At 40.1% G+C, this 25,040-nt stretch overlaps 1 protein-coding gene across 2 annotated transcripts in view; it reads right to left on the reverse strand.

The window, feature by feature from the left end:
- pde5ab (phosphodiesterase 5A, cGMP-specific, b) overlaps positions 1-25,040 on the reverse strand; it is a 48,499-nt gene that overhangs the window by 12,495 nt on the left and 10,964 nt on the right. Inside the window, exons 7-12 of one of the 2 annotated variants that reach the window (XM_034856581.1) lie at positions 17,469-17,536; positions 7,428-7,536; positions 7,262-7,346; positions 4,570-4,745; positions 3,865-3,915; positions 2,024-2,170 (exon numbers count right to left, since the gene is read on the reverse strand). In XM_034856581.1, the coding sequence (XP_034712472.1) occupies positions 2,024-2,170; positions 3,865-3,915; positions 4,570-4,745; positions 7,262-7,346; positions 7,428-7,536; positions 17,469-17,536 (636 nt within the window). Of the gene's footprint in view, positions 1-2,023; positions 2,171-3,855; positions 3,916-4,569; positions 4,746-7,261; positions 7,347-7,427; positions 7,537-17,468; positions 17,537-25,040 lie in introns of both variants that reach the window. The other variant, XM_034856580.1, reaches the window with a different exon arrangement.

Here is a 25,040-nt window from a genome sequence, read left to right on the forward strand (position 1 = left end):
GAGCAGTGCTGGCGCGGAGGGGGAGCTGGACCAGGAGAAAGCTGGGTCTGACAGACAGCGCTAATTGAGTGTGTGAGGGGTGAGGGACGGGAAGTGTACTAGGTGCATGGAGGCGCTGTGTGTGTGTGTGTGTGTGTGTGTTGTCTCTGAGTTAAAGATGCAGTAAAATACAGAAATATTAACTCACTTGTAAATGCATTCACTCATCATCCAACACATCAACACACACACACACACTAATGGTCTAATGCTGTTGATTATAATGAGCAGATTGTTTTCTGTGAATAATATGCAGGAAACTGCTCTTGTCTTGTTCTACCTTTGCGGTTGGCATGAAAATATGCTATAATGTACATAATAACATAATAAAGCTCTTGATTTTTTTTTGTAATGTAAGGCAGGCTGTGTCTCCCCTTTGGGTACGTGTGTTCGGAAATATTACCTGTGTTCATGTAGTAATGTGTCATATTTTCATATAATTAAATGCCCATTCATCGCATTTTATTTATAATGTATTTTAAGCTAGATTGTATCTTTTTCATCTATAAAACATATTGATCAAACAGGTCTTTGCAAAGGAAGACATGCATCCAACCACGCAGAAAAATTGCATCACCGGTGTACTGTCCACTACGATTAACCATAAAATAATCTTATACGCAGATGACATCATACTCTACTAACAGAACACACAAGTCTCAAAAGGGTTATATACTGTATAATGATTTAATATAAGACAGAATGTAGCTTTTATTTTAGTTTTTGCAAACATGGACCTGTACCACAAACTCAGAAAAGTATGTTGTTCAGCTATCTTTGGGCACTTTTAACATGGGGGTGCAACCTATGCTGCAAGGCTAACCTGTCCACATCACCAATACTGAACACCTAGATCACTGGAAAACTCTTCATCCCTACAGGATCCTGAATGGGACATGATGAGTGATAAAGAGCAATACAAATTAAAAACTAAACCCCCGGTTTTTCTTTTGTTAGAAAAATTAGTTACACAATTAATTAACTTCCATGATTAGTAATGCATCATTAAATATCAATGCATAAACCCTATCTGACATTAACTTAACTTACCTTATCTTTCTTCTCTCCTCTCAGTCTGACATTACTTTTCTCATATGCACCACATTTATAAAAGTTAATGTTCATCATCGGACAAAAAAAAAGTAACTTTGCTAACTAAATACATACAGTATAAAACAAGTATTGTACTTTCTTAAAGGGACTATATGTAACTTTTAAATTTCTGAAACTGTGAAATGTTCCATCTGATGATCATAAATGACCTATAACAGCAAACGAGAACAGTGAGAAGATGCTAGTTTTATTTAGTAATTAGTAAGTCCTCTGTGACTTGGCAGCAAAAAACTAAATCTGGTCGGAGGGTTAAGTGCCCAAAACAAGTTTCATCCTCTGGGGAGTATGACAGTGCTTAGTTAATTTCAGCATTCTAGCAGGGCTGTAGTAGTCGATCTTGGACTTGAGTCCGGACTCGAGACCGTTTTTCTGTGGTCTCTGACTTGTCTCGGCCTCGGCCACTGGCCAGATATGGCTTTTGGGCTTTTTGTCTCGACCAAGTCCAGCTATCTTTATTATGTTGATACTAATATTGGAGGGACAGTGAAACCCTAAATGACTGTCTTGATACTGTCATGCATAAGACCTTTTTTCTGTCCTGGACTCGGTCTTGACTCAAACTCAAACCTTTTTGGGCTCGGTCTTGTCTTAGACTCAAACCTTTTTGGACTCGGTCTTGTCTTAGACTCAAACCTCTTTGGACTCGGTCTTGACTTTGACTCAACTACTCCTGGTCTTGGACCTGTCTTGGACTCAACAAAGTTGGTCTTGACTGCCGCCCTGCATTCTAGTATTTCTCGTGTTGAAGGGGCCATTAGGTCCATCCGGCGGGGACCACAACTCATTTTAATGAATATTCCTGTGGACCAAAGTGTCAATGGCAAACGCGTACCTACAATCTACTTCCACAGCATTCCAGGTCAGTTCTTACCGTGTACTTCATCTGAAAGTTTTGGACCAGGTTGAGGTCAACAAACATACGAATAGTACCCAGCGTGGTTTCTGTGTCAGACAAGTCAAAGTCACTGAAGCTGAAGTCCAGGAGACGTAACGACTGGGCCGACGGCACTGAGGCTACCTTTAAAGACACACAAACACACACACACAAACAATCACATATTAGGGAAATTCCTGGAGGCTGTGGATTCCTTGATGTACACACATGAATATAAAGGTATTATCTGCATTACATCATCTGTAATGTATCATCTGTAAGTTGTTATTTTATTTTATATAACATGCTTAAAGTGCATCATTTTGAGAGGGTTTTACCCTGTGATGTGTAACATACTGTATTTCTCTTGGGTAGACACCAAAAAAAATTAAGTCTGTGTCCTAAATACATCCTGTCCCTAGAACCCGAGACCGGACACTTAATTAGGTTCTGTAGCCCCCTTTCCACAAGGGGGGACAACAGAACCAGACCTTCTGAGATGGTCTTCTGCTGTCATTGGTTAACCCTTGTGTGGTGTTCATATTGTTGTTACACAGCCAATGTTCCCAGGTCTGGTGGACCCACCACGTTATTGGGCTTTTAAATCAATGGACATAACAATTTATGTCAAAATACTTAATGTTTACTATAGCTCAATTACCAATGATATGTACATAATTTATGGTTCATATTTGCCATTTACCCCTGTGAGATCACATGTATGATCATATGGTCATTTTTGTTTTTTGTGCAAAAAAAAGGAAATTCAATTATAAAAAAAGGTAAAAACAATGGAAATAAGATTTTTGTTCAATTAATTATTGGTGCTTATTTCTTAGAACTTAATTAGAACAGGTGAAAGAGCCTGAAATGTATGAATTTTGTAAATTGTGTGAGAAAAGCAGGTGCAGAAATACAACATAGTTTCATAGCACCTACAATTAAATACACTCGGGTCCAGTAGACCCGAACCGTGTACCGTGTGCAGTCATTGAAAACAAGTTATGTTTTATGTTATTCATAGGAAATGAGCCAAGGCCAATGATTTAAAAGAAATAATTAATAGCATATTTTCGGCGTCCTTGAGTGCCAAGAAAGGCGTCTTTAAATAAAATGTATTAGTATTATTATTATTATTATATTTTATCTTTTAGCAAACATTGAAAACAGGTTCCACAGAACGGTGTGACAACTGGCTGTAATACTCATTTTTTAAAAGCTGCCATGAAGTTCTGTCAGAAAACCAGTTAGCCATGATACGGTTTAGAGTTGTAATTTGAGAAGCGATACATTAATTAAATCACAGTTTTGCGTAGAACTTGGGCTGTATTAGAATGCATTTCCTTAATACATGAAGAAGAAAGCCAAGGATAAATGAAGCTAAGGAGGCCGACGGCGTTTTGGCTCCATAGAGTCACAGTTGCTGGATTGTGGAGGAGACAACCCTGTAGAGACTGCCTGAGGGACAATTAGGTGACGCATCCATCAAAAAGCTGTAACTGAAACATGTCTAGGCAAAAATAACATCTAAAATACCCACTTAGTAACTAATCACTTCTCTACCACGCTGTTTGCTCAGCAGCACGACCGTGGTCGACCGTGGTCCTGCTCAACGCCCTGCTACACCCTGCACTGCCACAACTATTGTTCAATTGTTGGGTCTTTGTAAATTATAGAGTGTGGTCTAGACCTTCTCATTCTGTAAAGTGTCCTGAGATAACTCCATTTGGCATTTGACACTATAAATAAAATTGAATTGAAATTCAATTGAATTAAAGGTCATGAAGGCATGAAAGAGTCCATCGTCAAGTGAATAAAATTTAATTTACCGTGGTTACCTGGAGTTCCTGCGATTCTTCGTCTGCAGCAGAGGCGTGATATGACAAGACCTGGAACATATATAAAAAAGATAAGGCATGCAGACTTTGGGTCATAATAGGTTCTCTGTATTAATTAGACCCGCCATCTTAACTGCATCTTAAATTTCTTTGGGGTGATCAGTTTCTGATCATTTGATTTTGTTAGCTCAAATCAAGCATCTATCTGAACAGTGTCTCCCTAAAATACTGTATGACAAAATCTGCAACAAACAGGCTCTCTTATTTTTATAAAGGCTAACTTTCCTCTCGGCCTACCTGATTAGTCCAGGCCCTACCATCTAAATTAGGCTAACACAATATCTGTCATCAGATTTTAGTGGAAATACTTTAAATGACCAAAGCATGCAAGAACACTACATTCATACTCTATCCAAAACAGTTTCCTGGGCTAAATACAGGCAGAGATAGCAGCATACCGTACAACAGAATAATGCTGATTGCTGTGACATAAATTACGTTATTTTGCATGACAGTAATAGGCTATGTTTTACGATAATATCACGAAATAATACAATAGCGATTGGTCTCCTTATTGCATTTTGTGTTGCTTAAAAGATGTGTTTGTTAGAACTGAAGCTGAAGTTAAACCTTAAAAATGGTCAATTTCCCCATATAATATGCTCCCTGGATAGAAAATTAAATTAGTGTGTGTGTAAGGCTGACCTCCAGAGTGACTTCTTGCTTGGCCATGGCTCTCTCCACTGTTTCGTACATCTGTGTGTTCTGGATGCCCAGACCACAGAAGATGGCGAATGCCTCAAGGAACTGCTCATCGTTCCTGTTGAAGGCCTTCACGCTGCCGGAGGCTTCGTCCATCTTATTCACCAACTGACACACACCTGCATAGACACACACAGAAACAGACATAGATATTGCAGGTCATGTATTTTTGACTTATTAGCATACATCATGAACTCTGAGCTATAAAAATAACTATGAGGCATGCTCATGTGGAGCATGCTGAGTGCATTCTTACTGTACACTGGGCAGCCATTTCAATTCCAGAGCTCCACGTTTCACCAAAACAAGTTCCTTCACAAGGCTGTTTTGCTGATGCACGGTACCAACCTACCGACCAAGACGATTGTGATTGGTTTAAAGAAATGCCAATAAACCAGGCCACGTTTTTCTCCCATCCCAGAATGCTTTGTGGAATAGCCGGACCTTCTTCAGCAGCACAATGGAGGAAGGTCTGGTAATGCAGGACTAATGCTGGTAAATCCTCACTGGAAGATCCGCTTCAGAAGGGTTGGAAATCTGCAACTTTGGGCGCCTAGATAGCTCAGTTGGTAGCACGGGCGCCCATAAAGTTTAACTCCTCAATGCAGCAGGCCTGAGTTCAACTCCAACCAGCGGCCCATTGCTACATGTCATCCTCCCTCTTCTATATCTTAAGGTTTATTTATTTGATTAGGACAATGCATATTAATCCACATATCTTTAAATGCGCCAGTGTTAGCCAGTCGGCTAATTTTCAACTGCAGTCCTAGTTTCCCAGCATGCATGTCTTTATGGTGGGAGGAAAAACCCGGAGCACACGAAGGAAACCCACGTAAACACGGTGGAGAAAAAGAGAGAGAAATATAAGAAAGCACTGTTGGCTGATGATGAAAAACGCTGAAAACTGACTGATATGGTTTTAAAATCAAGTGCAGCTGCAGCTAGCACTAGTGCTAATACTGCTAGCACTTATCAACAACCTCTGAACAATAGCTTTCCACACCCTGCACTAAACCGTCTTACCCTTTCTAAAACTGTTATATTGTAAATATTAGTTATATAAGTGTCTTTTAGCATACGTTACATGATTTTGGTATATTGCTTGTTTTCTGTTCCTCCTTCTTTGTTTTTTTGGTCCTGTCTTGTTTCCTCGTGTTTGTGTCTTAGTCTTCTCCCAGGTCTTGTTGTGTTGATCCTGTCTTGTGTTCCCCTTGAGTGTCTCTATGTTCTGTTTCCTGTTTTATTTTGAAGTCTGCGTCTCTGTCTCGTCTTGTCTTTAGTTTTACTTCCGGTGTCTTCCCGCTCCTGTGATTACCTGATGTCTTCCACCTGTCTCCCAGCCCTCTTGTCACCTGCCTCTCGTTGTCTCGTTACCCAGTGTACTTAGTCCCTGTGCTCCCTGGTCTTGTGTCAGATTGTTTTGTGTGTTTGTGAGTGTTGTTAGCTGTTGACCTGTTCCTGCATTTATCCCTGAGGTCGTTATTTTCCCTGTGACTTTCCCCATTTTCTGTGTTCCTGGTTTTTGCTTTCTCTTTGGACTTTTTGGGGGATTTTTGCCTTTTTGGATTTGAGACTCGTTTTCTTCCCTTGTGTCGTTTGTTTTGGGATTTTTGATCCCAGTGCTGGTTGGACCCTTCTGTTAATAAATCTGTTACAAACTCTCTCCTGCCTTCCTGTCTCATCTCTGCCTTTGGGTCCTCGATTCTGTTACGTGTAACGCTTTACATTGTAATAAATTTATTCTGTATTTATGTTTTGTACTTCAGCAGTACTGTGCATTATTTATTTATTTATATATTTTTTGTATGTAACAAATATACCAAGGTGAATTCCTTGCAAGTAAAAACTTACTTTGGTAATAAATTTGATTCTGATTCTGGACACAAATCTGTGCCTTATACACAAAACAACTGCATCTCTAATGCTTATGTATTCATGAAGCAAAAAAGAGCTAGTCTGAATAAATTTGTCAGAGGAGAAGGATGCAGAACATTTAATTTTAAGAAACAAAGCGGTTTTGATCTTACTCATCACCAGGACTCTTAAAGGTTGGAGAGAGGCTGTGTGGATCTATTTTATTTGATCAGTGAGGGACATCCACGGTCATTAGTCATCTTTATAGCCAACTAATGGAGCTGCTATGAGCTAATTATGCTGATGATAATCACAGTGATGGGTAGAGTGGCAGGACTATTCATGGATGGACAATAAAAGTGATAATGCTATGCTGGTTTAATGTGTTCTCAGGCCTTTGATTTGAGATATTTAAAGCATCTACCTGGCAATGGTGTTACATCACGGCCTTGAAAAGTAAAAACCCCAGAGACAGTTTCAGTACTGAAGCAATCTGCTATGGCAGTGCTCACCTCTCTCTCGGTTTGACATATATATGTGTTTGACGATACACTTCTAAGGAGCATTTCGCCACTAACTACACATACTTGTGTGTCGGTGCAGGTGGTCTACACCTCATCTTAATGTTGTCTCATCTTTTACATTAGTGCATGATGCTTGTTTTTCTCCAACGTATCTTACTGCAGCTAAGCCACTGTCAATAACAGATGAAAAAAAAGTGGTTAAAGCCAATATTTAGTACTTCAAGGGGCGCTTCACCAGAGAGAGAGAGTGATCCTACCTATGACTTTGTCCTTCTTGCCATTTCTGATAGGAGTGCAGAGCAAACTCTTTATCTGTTTGCTGGTGTGATCCGGGTTTTCTCTCTGTCAGAGGTAAAAAAATAACAATTACTCACTTTTGGAAAAAATAAAGGATAAAAGAAATAAAAGAAAATATATACTGACTGTCCAAGGGAACCGTTGGTCCTTGGTGACGTCTGCAATGTTGAGAGGCTGCATGATGTTTTTAACATACTGGGCGTACATGTAGTTAATCTGGCTGACATCACAGTCCCTGAGGGGAGACACAACAGCACAAACAACTTCATAACAAGCCATGCATAGATGACACACCAAGCACACCTGCAGTAACCTCTTAAACCCTGAAGAATCAGAGGGGGTTTGGACTGTACTGGAACAAACCTTTAGTCGTTAGTTTGGAGGGATGATATATCATATTTCTATGCCATTTGAAACCACTGAACTGTAAGTTACTTTGGACAAAAGTGATTGCCAAATGAATGTTATGTAATATCTGGCCAAGTATTGTTTGAAAAAGTTCTTAATATTCACACTTGTTTAAATGATTACTAAAATGTAGGTCAGAATAAACAAGGACTAATTATGCATAGTTGTAGTAAAAGACCTTAAGGTTTTGTATTTTGCATGTAAAGATCAAATAACTGTGGTCCAAGAATCGACCCCTGCGGAACTCCAAACATTGTTGGGAAATTCTCTGATGTAGCAGCTACCAATTGATACAAAATAGTGTCTAACTTGAAACTAGGACTTGAAACAATTCAGAAATGTGTTAGAGAGAACAAACCAGCGTTTTATTCATTCTATAAATTTATTACAGTCAATCATATCAAAAGGAGCAGTAACCTCTAATAACATGAGGATAAAGACTTCACCTGAATCTATGCAGAGTTTAATGTCATTCTGAACCTTGACAAGAGCCGTTAGGTACTGTGGTGGGTCCTAAATCCAGACTGGAAAATGTCAAGGTAGTTATTTGATGCCAGAAAATTGCTGGTGGCTTGAATACTGTAGTTTTCAAAAAAGCATTAAACTTAACTTTCCTTGTTGCCAGGCAACACAAAACCTTTTCAAAGTAGTATTATGCCTTGCGATTGCATGCCTCCACCAACCAGTCAAGTTGCAGTTTATATCAATGTCTGTCCAGACTCATATAATATATGTAGTAAAGAATTCTAAGCACTAAATTAATAAAAAGTATTGGGTGTTTTTTGGGCATTTTCTATAAAATCACCACAGTTTCAACATACAGTAAGTGTCACTAGTTACCATATCCAACCAAAAGTCTCCCCTCCATAGTTATGGCCTTGAATAATGGCCAAATAAAGTGTTTTTACTGTACATTATGATGTCACAGTGAAGTTGACCTTTAATCTTTTTGAAACAAAATGTCATTACTTAATTATCTTATACTCTATTTGCCATTTCTGTGAAAGGTTTTCATAATTAACTTAAAAATTTGAAATTTGAAGACATTTCCTCAAGATGTTGAAATGGGATGGACGGATGTGAGCTCACAGTGACATGACTTTTGACCTCCAAAATCTTATCAATTTATCCTTGAATCCAGGTGGACATTTGTGCCAAATGGGAAGAACTTTTCTTTCAGGTGGTTCTGAGATATTGCGTTGACAAGAATGGGACAGCCAGACGGACAGCACGTGGAGGACTTTAAGATCAATGACATCAATATCAGTCATCTTCGCCAGATTAGTTTTAAACACGTTATTTATCGTTTTTATATATTTTTTGCCTAATCCTCCTGAAAAATGAAGCAAACAATTGCATGACCATGTACAGTTAACGTCAGGAAGACTTGCAACTTGTGGATTGGTGTGTTATAATTGACTCATTTAGTTTATTAATTTTTTTACGCCACCTGTAACCCACAACACTCAATACACTGAGGACATACAAAAGATAACACTGCTGCTTTTACTTCCACAAACTAAATTAAAAATGAAAGACAAGAAAACAAACAAACAAAAAGCGACAAGTAAGTACTACTTGTACGATAAGTATTGAACACGTCACCATTTTTCTCAGTAAATATATTTCCAAAAGTGCTATTGACATGAGATTCTCACCAGATGTTGGTAACAACCCAAGTAATCCATACATACAATGAAATGTAAATGTGCTGCATTTATATAGCGCTTTTCCAGTCTTAACAACTGCTCAAAGCGCTTTTACATCTACAGGGAACATTCACCATTCACACACATTCATACACTGTGGCCGGGGCTGCCGTACAAGGTGCCACCTGCTCATCAGATAAACATTCACACACATTCACACTCCGATGCGCAGCACCGGGGGCAACTCGGGGTTCAGTGCCTTGCCCAAGGACACTTTGACAATGACTGCAGGGGCGGGGATCAAACCACCAACCTTCCGATTGGCAGGCAACCACTCTACCACTGAGCCACAGTGAGCCACAGCCGCCCCAACCAAAACAAATAAGTTCAGAAATGAAGTTGTGTCTAATAATGTGAAATTACACAGGGAAAGCAACAGCTGAAAACTATCAGTAATTAAAAAGCAATCCAGCAAGTGTCAAAGCAAATTGATATCAGCTGGTTCAGTCCCAACAAAAATGTGTCAAGGTGTCACACAAGACACTCATGATGGGTAAAAGCAAAGAGCTGTGTCAAACATAATTATGCCATTGGTTATAGGTGCATTTCTAAGCTTCTGAATGTGTTTGGGCCATAATACGGAAGTGGAAAGACAATCATTTCACCATAAATTTGCCTTGACCAGGTGCTCCTCGCAAGATTTCTGACAGAGGAGTGAAAAGAATAATCAGAAGAGTTGTCCAAGAGCCAAGGACCAATTGTGAAGAGCTTCAAAAAGACGGGAAATTAGCAGGTACTGTTGTCTCAAAGACAACAGTAAGTAATGCAGTCCATGGCCTGTATGCCATCACCACACAAGACTCCACTGCTGAAAAAAAAGCATGTTGAAGCTCGACTTAATGTTTGCTGCACAACATTTGAAAAAGCTGGTGAAATACTGGGAGAATATAGTGTGTTCCAATGAGTTTGGATGCCATTTTTTTTAATTGAATAATACACACCATGTCTGGAGGAAATATGGCACTGAACATCACCCTAAAAAGCCATACCAACAGTGAAGTTTGGCGGGGGGACATCCTGGTGTGGGGCTGCTTTACAGCAAATGGTGATTGCAAACTTCACATAATTGAAGGAAGGATGAATGGACAAATTTACAGAGACATACTTGATTAAAATCTGCTGCCATCTACGAGGATGATGAAGATGAAACAAGAGTGGACATTTCAGCGAGACAACGATCCAAACACACCGCCAAAGAAAAACTCAATTGGTTTAAAAGAAAGAAAATAAAGCTGTTTGAACGGCCCAGCCAACTTTCTGACTTAAATCCCTTTGACAATCTATGGAAAGAACTGAAGATCAAGATTCATAGAAGAGAACCTTCAAGATTTGCAGACTGATGTGTGGAATAGTGGGCCAAAGTCCCACCAGAACAATGCATGCGACTAGTTTCTCCACCCAGGAGGTGTCTTGAAGCTGTCATTACCAACGAAGGCTTCTGTACAAAGTCTTAAATATCAGTAAGAGTGTTCAATACTTTTTCCCTGTGTCATTTCACATTATTACACGTAACATAATTTCTGAATTTATGTGTTTTGGTTTCTTTGTATGTATGGATAACTTGGGTTGTTACCAACATCTGGTGAAAGATGTGATTTCAATAGCACCTTTGGAAATATATTTACTAAGAAAAATGGTGACATGTTCAATATTTACTTTACGCGCTGTGTGTGTGTGTGTGTGTGTGTGTGTGTGTGTGTGTGTGTGTGTGTACAGCATGTATGTGTGTATATATATACACATACAGTATATACACATACAGTACATATATACATATATACACATTTATACAGTACATACTGTATATACGTGAATATATGTGTGTATATATACGTGTATACAGTTTATACATATGTGTGTATATTTATATGTAAAATATAACAAAACACTTGGTGTCATCAGCAAACAAAACACATTCAGTCATTTATGTACAATAGAAACAATTTTGGGCCCAGCACTGATCCTTGTGGGACCCCACATGTAACCCTCAATAAATCTGACTTGCTGTTGTTTAATTGGACATATTGGCTACTGAGCCAATCATGTGCTACTCCCCTAATCCCAATTTTTTCCAATTTAATCATTAACAGTTTGTGGTTTATTGTATCAAAGGCTTTTTTTCAATTTATCAAAGTCGTCACCTTCCATGGAATTAAATGGAAAGGACTGATCCTTATCAGGTCTCATCGTAGTCGCCATTAAGAAGTGCAGCTAGCATCATTTCCACGTCATAGACTTGTCGTAGTGCAGATCCATTCACAACCTGATCTGATGTCACTGATAACTCTTCCTTGTAGCAAATGTTATGTTCTGTGTGCGTTTGTGTCATTGCCTGTCTGGATCCAGGTCTTTCATTTCCCTCACCATGACCACTTTAGCGTTTTTCTGGATGTCCATGTTCTTTTTGGTAATGTATAGACTTTGACTTTTTGTTCAAACAGCTTGCCCACTGGGTCTTTGGAACCAATCTAGCAAGCATTCCTACCCTAAACCTGAACCCGCATCCTTAAGCTTCAGGCTAACAGCACTGATTAATAAAACATGATGGTTAATAAGTCCACCCCGCACCCTGGCCCAGGTCTGACAGCTGAAGCCCTCAGTCATGTCTGGAAGGGCTATACAAGCTTGTTTGTTATTTTTAGTCGCTCCAAGTTCAGCCACAGAGTCAGCTATAATACTCTGATATTGTTATGATGGAAAATGGATATGTAAACATAACATGAGGTTTAAGGCGCAAGCCAGTGGATTTTGGCTGTAGTGCTATGGCAAGACGGGGTGTGTGTGTGTGTGTGTGTTAGAGAGAGAGAGAGCGGGAGGGGGGATATACTGTAAGAGTGTGTTAGTGGATGACAGAATGGTCAACAAACAGAAAACCCTTGTTTTGCTGGGTGTGTGTATTTTGAAGTATATGTACTTTACTTTAGAATTCTTCTAGTTCACTACATTTCAGTGGGGAATATTGAATTCACTACACTTATTTGGCAACTTTGGTTACTTTTCAGATAAAGAATTTACAAGTAAAACGAATGAGGATCTTATATTACATGATGAAGTGCTTTACTATGAAACTAGCCAGCAGTGTGTACCTAGGAGTGGCTCCACATGGACAAATACCAACATGTTATATGGACTGGCCCTCGCTCCTCTGAGCACGTCAGGGTTGCTGGCGGACGCCAGTAGGCAGATACCGCAAATCGTCACCAATGAAAAGGGAATTCCGGTATGGTATCCAGGCTTCATCAGTTCTTAGTGATATCTGGACCGCTCTGCCTTTTCTGTTGAGAGGATGTGGGTATGTGATTGCCCATGCCTTGGATTTTCTTGACTGGCGTGATGTTTGGTCTAACGTTCCAGAAGTATCTCGCAATCCAGACCATCAGTAGATTCACTACAACTTCATTCATAGGACATATCTCACCCCTGTGAAATGCACTACATGACAATAATTAACAGCACTTTATGCACTTTCTGCTCAATAAAAGCTCAAGGTACATATCTTCACATGATCTAGGAGTGTTCTCCTGTTGGTCAGTTCTGGAACAATATTCCATCCACAATTTCCGCCTTGATTGATGTTGCTGTTACTGTCAATGTTTGGATGGTTTCAATAGGGCCTTCGTGGGCCTTCGTGCTTGGGCCCTGATAATATTATCCAACAATATAACACTCTGCATAATAAATACTTTTACTTTTGCTACAATTATACATTTTGCTGAGAATACTTGAATGCAGAACATTTTAATGGAGAATTATTAGACTTTGGTACTACTTAATAAACAATCTGAATACCTCTATCACTGCAGATGACTAATTAGTGTGTCTGTGTTTTGCTTGGTTTCCAACATCTTATTCATGAATGGTTAATTATAACAATGTGTTGGGTCCAGACTGGCCTCAAATCTCTCTCTCTCACTCTCTCTCTCTCGCTCTCTCTCGCTCTCTCACACACATGCTTCAGATAGCCACACTGCACAGTTTGTGCATCTGTGCTCGAGTTTATTACCCAAACAGACTAAAATCCACATTTCCTTTCTCTCTCTCTGTGGTTGACTTGAATGAACTGCACTGTGTTGGCTTTCCATTTAATTCCAGTCTAGATCCAGAAAAAGTCAACTGCCCTACTTTGTCAACTTATAATGCTCTGCCTGCAGATCCTGCATATCGGTTCAGCCCGAATGAACTTCCTGCTTCTGCCAAACAGACGCCGTATCGCGGTAAAGCCGCAGCCCCGGGGTTAATGTCACTATAAAAAGCCTCCTGGTTCCAGCTGCAGGGCCCCTCCCCTAACACGTTGGCCCAGTTGGAGCTGCCCCGTTTTGAAATATCACAGTGCTCCCAGAGGAAAACCAGCACAAACACACGGGCGTATTTAAAGAACGTTATTAGATCCAAACAGTGGAGAGACGGCAATGAGAGCAAGCTGTAAAAAACTCCAAAAACGAGACGTTATGGACAACGAGACGAGGTGGGACATCTGGTTTGTGTCATCCCTGACAGCGTTGGGATTTTCACTGCCCGTTTTCCCGTTCTTTTCCTTGATCACATACACACTGAGCTCCGTTTGGACACACAGATATGAGCGCTTTGCACTCACCCAACTCTGTAAAATCTCTATTTCAAAACAGAAAGCTGGCAAGATGTGGCCGGTCTATCTGTTAAGCTAACCCAGAGAGTTACAAACTGTGTCTTCTATCAGGTTTTAGTGACTCTTCATTATTTCTAGTATAATTATGTAATGTCAAGTCTGTCTATTCTTTCAGGTAGACCATACCGATGCCCAAAACCTAATAAAATACTAATACCGGCTCCATATATTGGCGATTTACATCATTCAGGAAACACTACTGTACACATACACACGTGCACACACACAGTCCAGTTGTGTTGCTTGACAGAGATTAAGATTGAATTTTAGATGCTGCGTAGCAACCGGGGAGGCCAGGCCACCCTGGAGATGGTGCATCTTTAATTAGATTACATCTTATGCGCTCCTCCTGGCTGGAGTGCGAGTTGATGTCAGGAAGCTCTGCAGCTGTCGCCTCCTCCAATCATTTTCTCCTCATCCTGACCATCTAATCATCCTGTCGCTCTATTTTCATTTCGCTCCTATTTTTGTGTCCTTTTTTTGACATTCTACCCCGACTCCATAGATCTGGAGGAAGTCATTGAGTGCCCAAAGTATTGCACTTGTTCTCTTAATTTTATCCCAACCAAACTGTTCAATCTTTTATTGCATTATTAATACAATGGACTGGCATTTTCCCTGTTGTCTCATTGTGTAGTAATTACTACTACAGACCAACTCTACATTTTACAAGCAAAATACTTAAAAAACTAGATGAATATCTTTTAGTTCACAATATGTATGATAGCTCTGGATTCATAGGCTATTATAGCCCAGAAACAGCTCTCATAAGAGTAATTAATGATCTTTAGATCAAAATGACCTACAAAGAATTTGAAAACTGCTTGATATACTGTTGCCATTGACACCGTTGACCATGACATTTCAGTCCCTCCAGGATTTCGCGATGTTGCAATTGCGCCAATTCACTCGAACTCAACCAATCACCGTGACTTTGGACCAATAACCGGAGTTTCCTGCGACTTCAACCAATCCCAGCAGTCCCATGTGCCAGACTCTGTATCAGCATGTGACTCTGAGAGCCGATGACCAAGCAGAAAAGAGAACGGGTTGACGTCACACCTACGTCGCCGTATTTATTCCCTTGTTTAACGAGACGTGTGTGACTCAAACATCTCACTTTTACCAACAAAACGTTCAGCAAAAGACCACCCCGCCAACCTGTTTACATTTGAACATCAATGTACGCTGTAATGATTTTTCACTATAGAGTTGCTGAAGGAAAGCAGGATCAACCGGAGATGAGACGTACAGGATGACCTAAATTTAGGACAGCTACGCTCGTTGTTATAAGTGCAATGATAAGTTGAAGTCCAATAAGTCCTTTATCAAACTGTATGAATGAGTTTCAGCCCAGGATAGTAACTTACTAGCAATGTAAAGATCAACAACCCACAGACACATATGTTCAATTATGATTCCTTCAATAAATTGTTCTTTTTTTGTGTTGAATCCACCAGCCATTTTCATATTAGACCAACATTTGCAGCGTCCTCAGCCTTATTGCTAAGGTTCCTAGGAAAACCCAGCCTTCTCCCCAAAACAAGTTTCCGTTTTATTACAAGCTTTTTTCTTTGTTTCCAGCAACTCCATTGCAACAGACATACAAAAAACATCGTAACTTTTATCGCAATGTTTACAAAAGGTTTTTTTTCATTTGAACTGAAGGGCTTCAGCTGGTTAAGCGTGTCCTGTCTTAATTCATGTGATGAAGGATTTTAAAAAGAAGTTTGACAGTAATCAGTTTCCAGTTAGTTGGTTAACACTTGGAAATTGAAAAAAGTACTTAAGCCTCATGTTGTCCTTGGGTCAAATTGACCTGTTTTACTATATCTATATATTTTATCTATATATTTCCTATATTTCCTTTTTTAACTACCCAAATGTAATTACCCAAAATAATATAACATAACACACAAAGCTCTACTTTCATAAATTTTGGGGTGTCTTATTCTTAGTATTTGAAAAAAAAATAGTATTGAGTAAAAGTTGACATATTCCAGTCTGTGATTATCCAAAATTCCTAATTTCTGCTTTTCTAACTCAAACATTAGGTATAATTGCCTATAACTAGATTTACTGACACTAAAATAAAAAAAATAACTGTGAAACAAAAGTGTTGAAAACGTCAAATTAAGATTGAAGAAACCAAGATTAAAGGCCTCAACAAAAATGTTGATTTTTAAATTTGACAGGAAGACTACAAAAGGGTTTAAAGTAATTCAAGGTAATAAGTTACATTTGTTAATGCTTTAATATGTGTATTAAAGTGATTGAAATAGTTACAATACTATAACATTTTAAAAAGGGTAACCTATTATATTTTCAAAGTAACCTTCCCAACACTGGTGAGGATTGGTACATCACCATAGTTTGTAGTAATGTAGTCCCAATAAAGTCTAGATTGGTGTGTAGAAAGAGATGAAAAACGTACCTGGGGTAGGACAAGGATGGTTCCAGAACAAGAAGTTTTAAGAGAGTTTATTGGAAATATGGCCTTAATTTGGAAAAATGCACCGCCAATGGTCTCATTTGTTAATGGGCATGACATAAAGGTAGCACTACAATGTGACAATGTTTCATTGATTCTTCACATAGCAACTTTAAATGGATTTGTCAGCTGAAACATACACTAGTTATTCCTTTTACTTCTTCTATTCATCTGTACATTTTGCTGTCCTTCCAACTGAATTTCCACCCCTTGCTTATCTTGTCTTGTCTTGAAAACATAAAAACACGAAACATTTGTTTTGCCTCCACATCTCCATCCACTGTAGTAGAACTACTACACCATGTATCCTATTATAGCTGTCACATGCGATAAGATATCATGTCGACCTCAAATCCGCTGACTGTTTATGTGGCTGTTGAATTTTAGACCGTCTTGGAAAGGTGTTGGACCGCTTCCAAGGCCGTAAAGGGGCCCACATTATCGTGATTGGTTGTGATCGAGGAGCTGTCAAATCAACCCTGAGGACAGGCCAGAGGAGCCCGGCTAATGAGAACAAGAGAGAACAAATGTCTGCGTATTTGGCAGGTGAAGATGGCAGATTACCTTAAGAAGATCCCACGGGGCCCAAATCAGCTCTGCAAACCTATGATTATTGGACTCAGCTGCTCGGTCTTGTTTCTTTCTCATGGAAGTGATTTGTCACAATGAGACTTTTACTTCTGCCAAATCCTTGCCATAACATCGCTATTTTCTGCTTTTCCTTCTGTGAACCTGAACTGTATGTGTTTCCCTGTTACACAAACAGCATGGCCTCTATGGGTAGGAAAAGGCTAGTTTGCAAATTTAAGGAGACATTAGCACCAATATAGGTGGAAACAGCTGGAGTAGCCTCAAGGCAAATCTGCAGGATTTTAAATTAAATAAGAGCTTTCAGTTGAGGGCGATCACCTTACCTTTTGGGGGCGTCTAGGACTTCTGCCAGCTCTTCGTATTCCATGTGAAAGACACTGGAGAAGGAGTTCTGCAAAAAGAATACAAATACATTTGTCTGAGTGATGTGGCTAGGACTCGCTGGGGGGTGACGTGTGCTTTGCATGTCGTTAGGATCAGGTAACAACACAAATACACACCGAGTTTTAGTTTAGTCTAGATTCTTACCTTAAAAAAGGTGTGTATTCTAGCCATATAAACTTCCTCATTCCCTCCAATTAAGCCATTACGGCTCCATCTCAACCACATCTCTGAGGATGAAAAAAAGTGACTTTGATCTATTACCCATCAGCCCCGCCAGGAGGAGATTTTTCTTCGACATTCCAGCGCTCCTTTCGCCTTTCCCCACCTTATAGGGACTTGTTTTCACTTAACCTGCACTCCAAACCCTCGCAAAGGATCATTTTTCCATTTTTAAGAGGTGGGGACAGGATGTTAAAGATAGACAAGGCTTCTTGGTTTTAGAAAAATGTGCCCCCCCCCCCTGCGTTCACATACACACACCTTCCCTCTACAGCATTAGTTCATGCTGGTGTGTATAGGTGAGGGTAATAAAGCTGTTTTAAACAGAAAAAAGGAGCTGGCTATGTTATGACATTTACTGGGGACTCTGGAACTGCAAGCTGGGACGTTTACAGCAGGATGACATGGGATAATGGATTTTTTCCTCTACATGTAGGACTATGGACATAAATCAGACTTGTCTTCTTTTATTCTTGGACCAGTGAAGGAATTACATGACAAAGGAATGGTTCCTCAATGCCTGTGAGGGTACATCAATCTACATCACATGACCATACATCCTCAGATATATCAATCTCATGCAGTCATTTCTATATTTCAGCCTACATCATTGTGTATTTAAACCTGATTTCATGAGGTACAATGATCATATACAGGCATTTGGAAATGGGGAACCCCAAACCCGATAACAATAACCATACAACAACAACCGAAAACTCAAATTACCATGGACACAATATGGACCTTTACAGAAGAAAAATTAATATTAATCAAATTAAAATGCTTATGTTATAGCGTGGACCTCCAGCCATTTTCTCAATCCATAGCACGACACACCACTGTGTCATTTATGTGTTTAATAGAGGAGAAAGAAAACCAAAGGCAAGAAATCTGAGACTGGCCTAACCACAAAACTGACAGTTCAACTGGTTGTTCAAATGCTTTCCGAGCAAGTGACCTCCTGAAATATACACATGAAAACGTATTAAATACGGCAAGGTAGGCTGTTGATTTTAACTTCTTTTAAATAAAACAATATTTTCAATATCTCTTTAGATGTCATATTTAAATTAAAGGTTCATTTTTCCAAGGCCTTCAGCTGAATAACTGTTCTAGCAAGGGGCATCCCTATGGTTACGCATCACACACCTTCTTGTCAATCTCTTGCAAAAAATACTCTGGCTGTTTGCATTTTTAGACGGTGTATCATCTCCAAGGCAACGCTTTGTTGTACTTCCGTTCTAATTTCTGAGTTTTAGGCTTTTTTTTTAGCTATCATGTAGCTATGTATGTCTCATTTGTTGTGTCTGATTATGAATGTGGATAACGTTCCTAGTGATGAATTGGCGGAAAACACGTATTTCTCTGAGTCACTGCTACGCTATGCTCTTCCGTCACTCTCTCGCTTGCTTGACCACTAACGTTTCCGGGCTTTTGGCCGGTCGTTATGCCCCGTCTAAAACTCTGCCATTTCGACCAGCTGTTTGAAACCTAAAAATAAAATGGATTATGGATCATTTCATTTCTATAGTTTATAACTGACTTTACCAGCTGACTTCTCTATAGGCTGTTGAAACAGGTGACGTCACTTATTCTAAAACCAGCCTGAACCAGCTGAAAGTCTAGACCCTGTTAATTAGACAACCCCACTTTTTCAGACGTATTTCCCGGAGAAAACAGAACGTCTTATATTTGGACCCATACGATAAGTAGAAGTAGCTCTCTAAGTAGCAAAGGCCAAAGTACTATGAAGTAGCGTTGTTGCTGAGTAACTAGTTCCATATATCAGAGTTATGTGATTTAATTACAAAATAGGGACCTGTTACAGTTCCTATGAAAAATGTGTGATTCAATTACAGTTACCTATGACATTTTTCATTTTACATTGGGGCAGAGCTGTAGTCAAGACCAAAGTCCAAAGAGGTTTGAGTCCAAGACCAGGACTAGTCGAGACCAAGTCAAGACCGAGTCCAAAGAGGTTTAAGTCCAAGACTAAGACTAGTCGAGACCAAGTCAAGAACGAGTCCAAAGAGGTTTGAGTCCAAGACCAAGACTAGTCGAGACCAAGTCAAGGCCGAGTCAAAAGAGGTTTGAGTCCAAGACCAGGACTAGTCGAGACCAAGTCAAGACCGAGTGCAAAGAGGCTTGAGTTCAAGACCTGGACTAATCGAGACCAAGTCAAGTCTGAGTCCAAATCCCAGCAAGTCCGAGACAAGACCAAGTCTGAGACCATAGAAAAACTGTCTTGAGTCCGGACTCATGTCCGAGACCAGACATGAGTACTACAGCCCTGCATTGGGGGTTACATCTGAGTATTTTCTGGAAAAAGATAGGCTATATGTTGATTGCTATTGATTCTGTTGCTTGCATGTTTTTCATGGATGGACAGATGGATGGATGGATTAATGGATGGACGGACAATGTCTTCTTTTGCATTTTCCAGCCACAGCCGTTTTGTAAAGTATGATGCTTTTCTGATGTTTTCAATTGGTTCTGCTGTTTGAATTGGCAGCTGTCTGACAGTTACATTGCCTCTCAAGCTGTCTGAGAGTTGCTACTATGATTGCAGACATTTTTTTTCCATTGCTGGAAGTACATAAAACATTTCATACAAAAATCAGAGAAGGGTTTGAACAAGCGTGCAATGCAAAGAATGTCTGCCAAATGTCAATGTCCAACCTCAGGAAACATCTGCAGGTATGTAAGTGAGGTTAGCTTCCTGCAAGCAGGCAGAGTAAATAAAGTAGAGGAGAAATGCGTACCTTCAGTGTGACACACCAGACTTATAATGTGTACTGTCATGACGTATTTAAGCACCATATTCTGCATAGTGCATAGCCAGTAGTTCATATTTAATCGCCAATCAGAAGAAGTTAGAAAAGCACTCAAAACGTAATTCAGTGTAATAAGTTACACTACTTTGAGAAAGTAATGTAACGTTCCCTACAACATGACAGTTGTAGACCATTGCAAAATGATTTAAAGGACACATTTGCGAACAAAGGTGGGTCAAGAAAGCTTATGATTTTGACATTTGAAATCATTGTGCATCATGTCTCCAACTAACAAGCCATTGGCTTACTTTGGATTTTATTTCTGGGATCTAAGCCATTTTTCCCAATATTTGGGTTGCCTGGTTTCCTCGAGTAATAATGATTGTATAACTGTTATCCACAATTAAGTTATGGACATCATGTTTTTCACAACAACATATACTATCAATGGAAATGGGAATGGAAACATTGATACGACTATAAAGACACAGCAATACAATTATGTAACCAACAAAAGCCAACGAAAAGCTTCTTTCCATAAAGTAAGTTGTGCCATCTCCAACGCGTTGTTCTGTCTGCTAAGAGACAGAGAGCCACATCCATAGGCCGTAGTCCTATGTCCTAACACTTCCAGGGGACAGACTGACGGACCTACCTGCTCTGCCCACGCTGTACAAACACTACTTTCTGCGGTGAAAAATGGCCGTGATAAGGTTGCATTAATCAGGTAATTTAGTTTGTTTTTGCAGAGAACAGAGATGCTGTATTGTCAGTTTTATAGCTGATTGTCTTACTTTGTTTACAACTTACAGATGGAGTCTGGAGATGATTGATACGTACTGTTTACTGTTCACGGGCCCTATTTTCACGATCTGATTCGCAACTACCGAGTAGCTTTGTGGGCGGATCTTGGGCACTGTTGCTATGATACCCGCGGATAAAGGACTCCTGCGCCCAACCCAAATCTAAAATGGGTTGGTCTGAAGTAGCTACGTTCCTCATGGTTGTGGTTAGGGCGTAACGTGCAATACATCAATCATAGTGTTATTTCACATTCACTTAAAAAGCAGGCGTGCTTGTTCCATGGCGGATTGCTATTATAACCGTGGATTTGCTAGGCGCACCCTCTCAATCCATCCATGGGCGTACACCAGACGCGGTTCACAGCCAAGAAGACCGGCGTTTGCTATTGACTTTTCTCATAGACAAAATGTAAATAAAGAAATGTCACAAAAAAATACTTTCCAATGTTTTGGATTCACTCGCACTGAATCCCGAGCATTTGGGTTAAGTGGCCTCGACACATGCAGTTCAACACCACATTGCCTTAAGGCCTCTAATAGTTCCTCATTTATGTCATCAACACATCCACAACTCATGGAAATGTTGTGTAAAACAAGGCCATATCTTTCCTTGTTTTTACATATAGATTTGGTAAAATGGGAACTGCCGGGTCCATGAGTTGAGATAAGCAAAGTATACCCGCGGTGTGAACACCCTACATTATGGCCAAGCATGCTCCCTAGGAATTGCCTCTGAATAACGCGCCACTGACTTTAGACTCGGTTTTTCCTGGTCCGTGGTAGAATCGTTTTCTGAAACTGCATTAGAGCATGATGGAACACGCCCGTGTCTTTTTGCTGAACCGCCCCCGGGAGTGCAAGCTCGTTCTCCAATTTACCGTCGTGAAGGAGGGAAAAGTCCGCTGTGCATCAGGTGCAAAATAGGAATTATACGTACATTCGTCGGTGTTTGAAGTCAATTGCACTGGGTGCAAGATAGGGCCCTACATCTTACTTTACAAACTACCACCTGTTGCAGCTAGCTCAGGGGCGAGACTGTATGACACTAGGTGGTACAGCCTGAGACATAAGCAATTAAAAAAAATTGCCTTCTGCATTTTGGTTTTGCTTTTCCCTCCATTGCACCAAACTGGTACCGAACCGTGACGTCTGTGTACCGTTCCACCCCTACCAGATACTGCATTGAAATATTTTTAGCCAACTCAGGCCAACAGTCAAAAACTCCTGTTATTGTTCGTACGTCTGAGCGTTCAAGGCCATTGTCATTTATTGGACATTCTACAGGACCGCTCCTTTTCTGAAAGGACAGGTTACAGTAAAATCCAAAGAGCTGTGGGTCCTGTCTAAGAAACTACAAAAAGTCCGACGCTGACACCTATATATATACAGATGGCCGTCTGGCAGAGAAGGCCAGTAAAAGTCCTTAATCTTAGAGTAAATGTTTAGTAAGGAAAGAGAGAGAAGGATGGAGGGATATAAAAGAAATGGGAGACAGCAGGTCTGGCATCTCTGAGGTCATAACAGGGACACACACAGACACGCACAGTGACGCCGGCAATATTCTACTGCATAGTATACACACCAAAACTGCCCTACCACTAGGTTTCCACCCATGCACAGAGGGAGAGGTTGTGTTTTTTGCACTAACATTACAGATACAACACCACTATGAAACTCTGATTAGCCTCAATGATGATTAGCCACACATTTTTTAAATACCAGCCAACAGGCCTGGTTTACACACTCACCATTGCAGCTGTCATAAAGTAGCTAATATTTGCAAAAGAGTCATGCAGAAGGCCACATACACCTCAAACAGTCAGCTACACACAGAAACATCGACACACACCATCACGACTGACCATCATATCTAAAAGTATTGGCAGTAACTTGAGCGTGAAACACCAGACCTGTCACATGCATCATTTTTTGATAATAGGATCATGGTCGTGGATCTTTCAACATTACTTATTTATAAGATCATTAGGCATCCTTCTGTCTCTCTTCCTGCAGTAGAGAGTAGTTTGTAGAGACAACAGTAGAGAGTAGTATGTGGAGAGACAACAGGAGACCTCTGTCCGTGTCCCGTTCTTGTCCTGCCTGTCACTGAAATGTACATTTTGTAACCCCACCCACCATCTTTTCCTAAACCTAACTGTCCAATCAAAAAGTGACGCCAAGAGTCCAGACCAAGCCGTCATAATGTGACGCTAATGGAGACTTTTTGCGTCACTAACAAACGATAAAGTCAACTGTTGTTTTTTAGTAAACCAAGTCTCTTCATTATCAGAAAACATTGTATTTACTGCTTAAGGGAACATAAAATTGAGAAGAGTTATACACCTTAGGACTAATGTTAGCAATGAATTGCCGTAAAACAAAGAAATGGGTGAGTATGTACAACATCTGGCAACAAGATGGGCCAAAAACAAAAAAAACACAAAAATGGCACTTGTACAGTTTGGACCTATTACTCAAAAGTGAGCTCAAATATTCCTAAAATTACTGCAATGCTCACTCACTCTAGTAGTACCAAATATAATTATAAATACACCTCCTATACCCACCCAGAAAATGCAGGAAGTGAAAATCTGCTGCCCCACCCATAGCCTAATCTGATGTTCTGTCTACATGTGTACAGTGTGTGTACTGTTTCAGACTTTTTAGATTGGAGTTGCTGTGCAGGCCAGACTTTTTCGAAGCCTTGCACCTAAAGAGACGTGGGAATGCTGTAACCAAGCTCGTCTATCAATCTCCCCCGGTGGATGACAGTTCATTTGCTTCCTTTTCGTCTGCCGCTTGTTTTTTCGGTGTGTGAGTGTGAAGCCTGGAAGTGTGTGTTTGTCAGGCAACGGACACCCCTGAGAGGACAAGCCAAAACAAATGTTCGAGCCCACAGAGGACTCTCATAGTGTGTGTGTGTGTGTGATTCAGTAAAGTGACCCCAGTGTAGGCGTGCAGACAAACACTATGAACAATCCTCACTGAGATAACACACATGTTTCCATCCACATGTTTTTATCCAGATTAAGTGATATATAATGAAAAATGCCTTATGGAAACAATAAAAATGTCATGGAATTTCATGAATATCAACTCAAGGAAAATATGTTCGGTCTCATCGGATTTTATCTTGATCGATGTATACGGATTATGCAATAATGATGGAAACATTTGCCGAATAAATGTTGAATTGCGATTGAGTTTTAGGTCGTTTAATGGTTGCAACCCGCCACGAAACAAAGAAGAAGAAGTTGTAGTTCTTTTCCCCCAGTATTTCTTCTCTGTCTGCACACATGGCGGGCGTCAACAAGGACGGATGGAAGTGGACGGACGACGAGACGAAAGACTTTTTGAATTTAATTTATCAGGAACTCGCGAGGGAAATGGCCGACAAAGGTTGGGACAAGCCGTGGAACGTCCTGCGAGACATGTCTCAAAAAAGACTCTTGCAGCAGTGTTGGAGGGACAATAAAAGACAAGTTGCATCTGCATTGTCATAGCGATTGTCAAGCGTCGTTGTTTTCTTATTACAGCTTGATATGTCGCTATCAGCTGGAACATGAGCTCTATTGTAACTTGTCCAGTATTGATCATGTGTCGGTAGACGGGATCCATTTTGTCTGGAAAAACTTTTTTGTTGCTTGTGTGTGTTGGTACATACTTTTTAGAAATGTCCTAATGTTTGGATCAAAATACTGGCTCAAAATAAACT

Source organism: Etheostoma cragini, chromosome 19 (genome assembly GCF_013103735.1).
Source record: "Etheostoma cragini isolate CJK2018 chromosome 19, CSU_Ecrag_1.0, whole genome shotgun sequence".
Taxonomy (NCBI): Eukaryota; Metazoa; Chordata; class Actinopteri; order Perciformes; family Percidae; genus Etheostoma; species Etheostoma cragini.